Source organism: Gouania willdenowi, chromosome 1, assembly GCF_900634775.1.
Source record: "Gouania willdenowi chromosome 1, fGouWil2.1, whole genome shotgun sequence".
Classification (NCBI taxonomy): domain Eukaryota; kingdom Metazoa; phylum Chordata; class Actinopteri; order Blenniiformes; family Gobiesocidae; genus Gouania; species Gouania willdenowi.
Window position 1 is genome coordinate 36,166,829 of NC_041044.1, and position 10,394 is coordinate 36,177,222.

Here is a 10,394-nt window from a genome sequence, read left to right on the forward strand (position 1 = left end):
CTGTGTCTGGGCTCACTGTGCTGTAATGAACGCCGGGCAGGAGGAGCTTCTCCCCGGTAAACCTCTCTTCATCCCACCGCTCACACACACTCTCTCCAGCAGGTGAGTTTACAACAGAAATTCCCCTCGGACGACAGTATGTTTTTCTTTATCTTATAATCCAGTGATGAAATGTGTAAATTAACCTGTAACATGGATGATATAAACACTGTTAGCCTGCGTTAGCACCATAGCAAACCGCTTTCACCTCTAAGCGTTGCGTGTGTGAATATATTGTAAAACATTCATGTAGATTGTTGTGTGTGACAGCACACATTTCCTGAACTTTTCACAATGCGACATTGAGCTATTTTATTAATTGACGGTCGCCTGGTTTCAAAAGTTTACGCGAGTCACTTTGGTGTTTCGCGTCTTTTAGTTTCCTTCCTAACTGGTGACTTCCGGTTTTGTCAACACAGATGTGGGAAGTTTCTTTTAAATCTAGGTCACAATTCATCAAGTATACCAATACATTCTTTACACTATTTTTAAACGATTAAAAAAAATATTACATATATTACTAACATCTGGAGCACATTGTCTCATAAGTAACTATATAGTTTTTTTTTGTTTTTTTGTTTTTAATCAAACAAGTAGGAAAATGACGTTTAATTATGTAACGTATGGTCGAAGTTAACGCGTTCAGGGTGGTCATGTTTTGTCGTCGTGGCTGCAGGAATCCAAATTACTTCTGTTAAGAATTATGGTTTTAATAATGTTAATGTCACAGTAGTGGAGTGATATAGAGCGACGAAGCTTGTTTATTCACATAACTCAGCAGTTCTTATGATTATGTAATGTTATCTCTCTGTCTATGGGAGTGGAAGGAAGGGAGGAAACTCCATTTTCTAATGTACATTCTCATACAGTCCACAATATAGAGCTGTGTTTGGATTGTTGTTATTTTGAGTTATTGTATTGTCTTTTTGTGTATTTATTATTATTGCAATTATTTGTTTAATATTTCACTAAACTTATCTTATGTGAGAGTGTAGTTTTTTTTGTATTTTAACAGTGACATTTTTGTAAATGTATCAAATCAAAAACTGCGATGTTGCAGCCGATATTCTACATAAAAATATAATAGGGCTGAGTAAAAAATAATGTATTTTCCTTTGAATGGCCCAGTATCAATTTGTCAAATCCCCAAATCAATTATTCAATATGTCTTTCTACAATGTGTAATGCAGTGCTGTGTGTTTATTGTTAAACATTAATATTTTTAATAATGCACCAAGTTAGTCATTTTCTACTATGGATAGACCGATATGGATTTTTTTTGGGCCAATGCTGATTTTTTTTGACAGATGACCGATACGGACTGCCGATTTTCTTGAGCCGATATTTGGAGCCGATACTACTTTTGGTCCCTCAATTTACATAATTAAAATTACACAATGATGATAACAAATGGTACAAGTCTCAATTTTTAAAGGGCCCATGTTACGCTAAATGGACTTTTCTGTGCTTTAAACATGATAAAAGTGCTATTAGGGCGTCATACACATGCCCAAAGTGTTTTTTTCATTGATTCCCTCAATCATTAGTTAGAGGGTGATTTGCTCCTTTCTTACTGCAGGGCGAGCCCAAACACCTCGCTCCAATTTGATGATGCGTTCCCACTTTGATGACGAATTTGACGTGGCACTGAGCTGGAGAAGCCGCACCTCCAGGAAGCTCTCTGCCGTGATTGACATGTAGACAGACACGCCTCACGAAGGTGAGCATTTCAGCGTCCTTCTCGCAGTGCTATGTATGCATTTTCTACAGTTTATGTATGTACCGGCGAACGCCCCGCCCCCACGCTCTGTCTCGTGTTTATAAAGCAGCGTGAGCTCGGCTACGGAGTGGGTGGGAGGAGGGCGGGTCGTCCTCTGGCCCTATGTCACCATGCGGGGAGGAGGAAGTTAGTGTCCCGTCTATAGACACGCCCACTCATGAATATATATAAGTAGGCCGCAAATCAGCCCGTTTGTGTAGAGTTGCTCAGAAAGTGACTTTTCAGAGGCTAAAACTCTGGAAAACAGGCGGTTTGGGAAAATAAACCTCAAATACTAAGTTTTTGGGGTTCTTAGAACAAATGGAGATGGGTGAAAAATAGCATGACATGGGACGTTTAAAAAAAATTACATTTATTAAAATTAACAAAGGTGAGAGAACGACAACAAGTAAAAAATATTTAACAAATATCAAAAACAGGTGATGTAGAACAAGAACAAGTAAAAATTATTTCTGCTTTCTGTAAATAATGCGGATCGGCAAACACAGCAGCCCGCATCTGCCGATACGGAAAAAAAACGCAAAAATCGGCCGATAATATCGGCCGGCCAATGTATCGGTCTATCACTACTTTCTAAATGTACAGCATTAGTTCACTGAGAATCACTTCCATATTTAGGTAAAACTGTTCCTGTGACTGAAATATCCAGTTTCTTTTTGGTTTATGAGTTCAAACGGTTTATAAGAAGAAAATATATTACTTAAAAAAAATCCTGACAATTTAAATACAAGAAAAAGTGTCTGTATTTTGACTAATGTGTTTTCTCTCCATAATATGATCTCTATGTATTCAAATTGAAAGGAGGTAAGTGCATCAGTACATCACAATCTTTGATTTGAGTTTTTTTTTTTTTTTTTTTTTTTAAAAGAGATGAAAAAAACACAGATTTGCCTGAAATAACAGGGCCATCTATAAGGGGGGAATAAAGGAGAGACACATTTATTTATCTGAATAATATCCACTGTTATCCAGGAAGGTTATTATTATTTGTACCATAGTGTGTAGCCATCTTAAATATGTAAGTCCTTGTTTTGTTGTTTTAATCAGAAAAAAGGTTAAAAGTGTCCAAAAAAATGGAGGAAAAAGTGGTAAAATGGGGTTTTAAAAACCACAGAATTTGGTTAAAAGCTATTGGCCAAAAATGGAAAAAAAAATGTTAGAAAGGGTTCAAAGTGTCAATATTGCAGCAATTAATAGAAACAAATAACTAAAACTGGCAGATAATGGGCATGAGAAATTACAAATTGTGAATGTGGTTAAATTGGTAAAAAATAAGTATGATATATGGTGAAAAGAGGAGTTAAAAGTGACAATAATGGAAGTTATGAAAAAGTGATGAAAATAGGTTAAAATATGGCAAGTTTTGGTGTAGTTGCAGAAAAATGGTTAAAATAAGCAAAAATGGGCATGAATTGTAAAAAAAAAAATGTTTTATTCTTTACGGTATCTGGTGACTCTGGACCACTTTTGTACAAGACCAGTTTAGCCCTCATGCAGAGCGTAGCCAGACTGGTTTCTCTTGGCTTCAGTGAACTCACTGATCATTAACAGTTGTAGTCGGTGTAACATGATTAAAACTTTGCCTCTTTGTTGGCTGAACAGGAACGGAGGCTGGAGGAGAAACTTGAGATGGTGTAATGTAGAGCTAAAGATGAGACGACATGTTGGGATCAGTCATCTGTGTGCGGCTACAGGGACGAGGAGTTGACTATGGGATGCGTGTGAAGCAGAGCAACATGATGGCTGCAGTGTATTCAGAGGAGACGAGGCGAAGAAAGGGTGAATAATTACATTCTTCATACAGCAAACAGTCAGGTTGTGTTTGTGTGTGGGTGGGAATATGGGCCGTTCATTCAATGTTGACAATAAGGGCTTTATGCCACGGCCAAGTGTGTGTGTGTAGAGTTTAGTGATGCAGTATTACACATTTCTGCAAAGCCTCAACTTGTATGGACATGTTAAAGAGGTCATTGCTCTCCTCTCTTTGTCTGCTCATTACAACCCACAAAGCATTGGCATTAGGCCTACTGTCAGTGTTTCATTTAGCTAAAGTAGGACTAAAATGTCCAGTGTAATTGATATATTTTCAAATATATATTGAGTATAGACTTTTTACCTTGAATTTATTTTAAACTCTGTAAGTCCGATGGTGAGCCTCGTATCTTTGTAATCCTAAATACCTCGAGTGATTCAGCATGTAGTTTTTCTGTTGGCAGGACCAGTTCTGCTAGTTACTTACCAGTTTGTGAAAACTGGAGAAAATATTAATTTTGAACTTCTAAACAGGATGTGTCTCATGCAACCAGAGATGTTGAGGAGATTTACTAAACAACAGATGTTGTGCTGTTGTCACATCTGTGAATTTTTACAACCAACACGTAGACCTGGGCAATGCATCGTGATTCAAGATATATCGAGATTTCTTTTTTGGCGATATATTCGTTTGTACTTCATTTGTGCTTTGTTTGGGCTTCGTGCGTCGTTTTTGTGCTTCATGCTTTGTTTGGGCTTCAGGGTTTGTATGGGATTCGTTCTTCGTTTGTGCTTCGGGGTTCGTTTGGGTTTATGCTTCGTTTCTATTTCGTGCTTCGTTTCTGCTTCCTGCTTCGTTTGTGCTTCGAGGTTCATTTGTGCTTCAGGTTTCGTTTGGGCACTAAAATTAAAAAAAAAAAAACGTAAATGCAACCAAGTCATCCAAAGAAGATAAATTAGCTAAATAACAACAACATACTGAGGATTTTATGACAGGATGATGTAACAGGGCTCTAAACTCTCCCAGTGAAACCAGCTGTAACATTAAAGCATTCCATGAACAAGGAGCAGAACACAATGCTTTAATTTTGTTGTTGTTGTATCACAAAATCGATTTTTGTCCCATTGTTTTAAGGTCATGCTCCTGAGCACACACCTGCTACTGAGAATGAAGACGATCCCTCCATGACCTCCCACAGCTTCACCATCCGAGGCCTCTTCGTAGCTCTGGCATCCATGCAACAAACCACCTCCTCAGACTCTCGCTTCCATCCAAAATGGAGAGCAATCACCGTGGTGACGCTCCTCGCTTTAGTCCTTATGTTGTATTTGCACCGGACCGCAGGAGATGGAGACACTTCGCAGACCAAAGGTCACCTTTACGTGGAACTGTACAATGACACGTACCCACTGAGCCCGCCGGAAAAGACTGAACGCGGCCTTCGCTATCGTATCGCTGTGATCGCCGACCTGGACGAGGCGTCACGGAGCTCCAAGAATCAGACGTGGTTCAGCTACATGAAGAAAGGACATGTGACAATAGCAGAGAGCGCCGATCGACTGGAGGTGGAGTGGGACGCAGAAACCATCACGTTAGAAAGTCATCTGGCCGAGAAAGGACGAGGTATATCAGAGCGTCACATGATCCATAGGTCACAGTATCAGTCTTTGTAACAATGTGCTCAAGCACAAGCTAATGCTAAGGCTGTGTTCAAAATCTCATACTAACGTACTACCAGAAGTTTAAAGTATACTGATATATTCTACTCAAGTAGAAGTAAGTCATACATAAAATACTCAAGTACAAGTAAAAAGTAAAAGTTACTAGTTACCTTCACCCCCTACGTTTATTTTTGGTAATAAATCTTTCCACGATTCCCTTGTGTACAGTAAACATCTCATGTTTAAACTTAAAAAGGAAGAGACCCAATCTTGCACAATTAGAACTTAACTTGTTTTCTACAGAGGCATCTGTATAAAAGAAAATGTTTATCAAAATTTACAATTCTTTTAAAAATAAAATAACAGCAATGAATTCAAGTAAAGGTTTTAAGTATAGCTAAATTTATGAACTCTAAACCTGAGAAAATAACCAGCATTAAATGCTGTTTTTGCGCCGTGCAATACGTTTAATCTGATTGGTCGGCTATGATGTGATGCATTTTATTGTTTTCTGGGCATTTCATTATTTTGTAGTTTCACAATGTCCATTTAAAAGAATAATAATAATAATAATAATAATTTACTCAGTAACGGTTGGGTGTAGAAATGTAACAAATAGCTTTACTTCTTTTAAAACGTACTTAAGTACAAGTAAAATAACTGATTTAGAAATATACTCAAAAAAGTAGAAGTACCCATAAAAGCAACTTCATTACAGTGACATGAATATTTGTAATCCGTTACTTTCACCTCCACCTACGACACACTACACATTCAATGAGTATATACTGTCTACTATATACTATAAGTATGATTAGTAAGGTGACAGTTCCCACTGAAGTATACTTCCAAGTTTCCCAAGATGCATTTCAAACCTACAACGACAAAAATCTGAAGCACACTGAGGCTAAATATCACTGTTGATTCACCACCTTTTAAATTTTTGAAAACATTTTAAGCTAGAAAGTGACCAAGTAGAATATCAACATGTTCTCATTTGATCCATAAAACTCACGGAAAACACATTTTATGCTGATGTTCCAGAGATTTTCAGAGACACACCATTGTGCTTCTGACTAAACTTCCGGTTAATTTCAATACAAGAGCCCTATTTACAAAAGTGTTAAACTAAAGGAAGAGATGCTTTTGTTTTGAAAAGGGGATGTTTGACTTTTAGCTTGAAGCCGGTCCCAGGACCATTTTACGTCGGTTGGGGCGGTTGAGTAAGACTAGTGTGCCCACCGTGCATACTTAGCAAATGTCTCGGTATAGTATACATCTGGGTATTTCTTGCATACTCAATCTTTCCATACTATCTAATGTGAACACACTACATACTCATTTTGGTGTCAGACTTGATGTATGATTAGTACGGTACGTTAGTATGACATTTCAAACACAATCTGATTTTACTTATTGGCCTGATTGTCAGAACTCCATATTTATTCTATTTCTCATAATTTTCTATTCCTAATTGCTTTGCTATTAGAATGAAGTAATGTGTGAGCTTGTTCTCCTGCAGGTATGGAGCTGTCGGAGCTGGTGGCATTCAACGGTCACCTCTACAGTGTGGACGATCGGACGGGCGTGGTCTACAGGATCCGTGGCAGTAAGATCGTCCCATGGGTTATTCTGCCTGATGGCGATGGCTCCGTTTCCAAAGGTCAGTCTCCACTAGACATCCATCTAAGCTGGTTCTGACCGTTATTTCCAAAGATACCAGCTGCAGAATAATGCGTCATATTGAGCATGACCAACCAAACTTTGCTAAGCATGTTCCTATGATCCCTGTGCAGGATTCAAGGCGGAGTGGCTGGCAGTGAAGGACGAGCACCTCATTGTAGGAGGTCTGGGAAAGGAGTGGACCACTACCTCAGGGGAAGTGGTCAACAACAACCCGGAGTGGGTCAAAGTCGTTGGCTACAATGGCGACGTGAAGCACGAGAACTGGATAAGGCGCTACAACGCCCTGAGGAGCGCCACAGGGATCAAACCACCAGGTGGCGCCAAAACTTCTGCTTATTTTGAGCAGTGTTCATTTTCAGAGCATATTTTAATTTAGTTGTAGTCATAGTCTTTTGACTAAAGTGCAACTTAGTTTTAGGAAAAATGTGGTCATCAGGAGTATTTCAGTTATAGCCAATTAAATAACATTAAGATTTTAGTCGACTAATCGGATCATAAAGACAATGTAATGCTTCATAAAATCGTAACTAAGACTTTTGAATAGTTTTTAAGGGCCATAATTTTCCGATATTTTAATTATCAACTCGTAATACTCCAATGGACACCCTTTGTTATTGTATTTTTTTTTAATTGGAGCTGTTAGTTAGCTTTTATTTTAAAAGAAATCTGCTTTAACAGATTTTTTAATTATCTAATACAAAGAACAGCTGCTTTAACATAATTCATGACTCATCGTAAGATAATAATGGTAGCATAATGGTACTTACAGCTACGTGAAGATTTCAGTTTTTATCTCCCTACAGAGAACCTTCTCAGACAGGTGCCACTTATGGTTAAGACGATTATTTTTATACTCAATTTGGAGACTTAATGTGTTTTTTCTATGAGCCCTTTGACAGAAAGATGTCTTGTTGAGGGTGTAACAAGCCTTAGGCCTGATGTGGAACCATCAGAATATAGCAAGTACCAAATAATAATACATTAATATTCTTCTACTTTGCCAGAGTGCACTTAAACTCATTGAGAATATGCAAATTCCTTTCAGACAGACCTGAGCTTTAGTGATGGGAGACCAAAGTTGACCAACTGTGACCAACTGTCTGTGTTTAAAGGTTCAAACTAAATGATTTGCTTCCTTCCAGGCTACCTCATCCATGAATCTGCCGCGTGGAGCGAGCAGCTGCAGCGCTGGTTCTTCCTTCCTCGGCGCGCTAGCCACGAGCGCTACGAAGAGATCGCCGACGAGCAACGAGCCACCAACATTGTTCTGTCGTGCCACGCGAACTTCAGCCACGTAACGGTGCAAGAGGTGGGGCCGCTTAACCCCACCCACGGCTTCTCCTCCTTTAAATTCGTCCCAGACACAGACGACCAGATCATCCTGGCTCTAAAGTCTGAGGAAGACGCAGGTTATATCGCCAGCTACATCACGGCGTTCACGCTGGACGGTCGCGTGCTGATGCCTGAGACGAAGATCGGAGACGTGAAGTATGAAGGGCTGGAGTTTATCTGAACTCTGGCTCACAGGGTTCAGTTTTTACCGGCATGGATCACAAAAATAACCATGACCAGAAGTAGATGAGAGAAACTTCAGACTGACTGATTAATGACCAACGAAGATCAAACATGCAAACACACATTTTTAAACGTCAAAAACAATGCTGTGTGTACCTCACAGGAAATCATCTCAGAAAAGTAAAGTTTCCTTTTAGGAAAATTGACTGACATTACTGAGACTACATGACTGATTTAAAAACAAATGGCCTACCATCAGCTTCCTGTTTACCATTAAAAACAATTAACTTAAATTTAACCAAAGCTGACGACAGCGACAACAACAATGATTCTTTCTTTGTCCTTATTGTCACTTTTTCTCCACATTCGTACTGCAATAATATTTTAAATATTAAGTTAAACGTCACTCAGGAAGCATAGAGAATTCCCTAAAGCAGTGGTTCTCAACCTTTTCAGCACGCAACCCCAAAATAAAGGTGCCAGAGACCGGGGACCCCCACTGTACCTGAAGGTGGTTGAACACAGACATGAACATTAAAGAACAGTCATGTGGAGACAGGGAATAAAGGGAAGAGCTTTTTGGGGTCCATCCATAAAGTCCACAAAATTATGGTCCATTGTTATATGAATCTGTGATAAACATTTATCTGAATAATATTCACTGTTATCCAGGATGTTTATTATTATTTGCGCCATAGTATATAGTCACCTTAAAGATGTAAATCTTTGTTTTAATCAGAAATAAAAATGGGTTAAAAAAAAAAGTGACCAAAAATGGTGGAAAAGGTGGTGAAATAGGGTTTTAGAAACAAATTAGAGTGGCCAAAAATGGACAGAAAAAATGGTAAAAAGGGATCAAAGTGTCAATATTTGAACAATTAGTGGCAAAAAATGGGCATGGCAAATCGTGAATGTGGTTAAATTGGCAAAAATAAGCATGAAACATGGTGAAAAGTGGTGACAATAATGGGTCAATATATGCAACATTAGGTAGCAAAAGTGGTGGAAATGGTTTACAAGCGGGGTTGAGAACCCCTGTTTGAAGACCAACCCTGAACTGAACCCCTACATCTGGACTGAAAGACTGTTTCAGAGAAGTAGATCTGTGTTGGCTCACGTGTAGGGTAGTAGTAGCTTAGGTCATGATTGGAATCTCCATGGCAACAGGAGAACAAAAACATGATCTTCATGTATATGTATATATATATATATATATATATAATTATTATCTTAACTAAGTTACTTAGTACTGAAACCAGTTTTCCTTCCAAACTTTAGGCTTGATTTCTGTTCGGTCGACTGGTGGTTGTAAATACTGGAGAAACAAAGCTTACACACTGATGTTCATCTTTCTCACACTGAGCTTTTCTGTTATTGTACTGATGTCATGCGTCGGCTTGTGGCCTTTGGCAGCCTCAGTAACTTAAAGGTAAACCGTGTCATTTTAAGTCCTACTCAAATGTGAAACTTGAAACGTATTTCTTATGTTTTGTTGTTAAAATGTTCTTTACACGCTCTTTAACCAAATTAAAGTCATTATTGATTAAAAAGGCTGCATTCACTCAGTCTCTTTATTAAAAAATACTTGTGTCTACAAACTGATATCAACACAGAAAAAGTGTTCAGTTTTAAAGCTGCTACACCCCCTGTCTGATCATTTTTGTGTATACCTCATAGATCAATGAATCCAACATCATTCACTCCAAAAAGAAAATGAGGAAAAAGGTCAATATTGCTTCTTCAAAATTTGTTGAAATTTTTGTGCATTGCATTGTGGGATTCTCATAGACAGAGGCATAGAAGTGTTTTACTTAATATCTAATGTGAATTCTTCATTAGACATGGAAAACAGTGATTTTCTTCACCCCATGTTTGTTCTAGATTGTTCTCAGTATTCCATGTTATATCAGATTGAACTAAAATCACTTCCATGCACCTGTCTCCACATCCCACAATGCAA

The 10,394-nt window shown here is 38.4% G+C and overlaps 1 protein-coding gene across 2 annotated transcripts; it reads left to right on the forward strand.

Annotated features, from left to right (window-relative positions):
- cant1b (calcium activated nucleotidase 1b) lies at nucleotides 1-8,983 on the forward strand. Of its 2 annotated transcripts, XM_028452930.1 has the most exons (6): nucleotides 9-102; nucleotides 3,422-3,598; nucleotides 4,707-5,195; nucleotides 6,756-6,896; nucleotides 7,030-7,233; nucleotides 8,062-8,983. In XM_028452930.1, the coding sequence occupies exons 2-6, from the start codon at nucleotides 3,481-3,483 to the stop codon at nucleotides 8,430-8,432; spliced, it is 1,323 nt and encodes a 440-aa protein (XP_028308731.1). In that variant the 5' UTR covers nucleotides 9-102; nucleotides 3,422-3,480; the 3' UTR covers nucleotides 8,433-8,983. The 2 variants fall into 2 exon arrangements, with proteins under 2 accessions (XP_028308742.1, XP_028308731.1); XM_028452941.1 differs by lacking the exon at nucleotides 3,422-3,598 and having other exon boundaries at nucleotides 1-102.
- The last annotated feature ends 1,411 nt before the right edge of the window (nucleotides 8,984-10,394 follow it).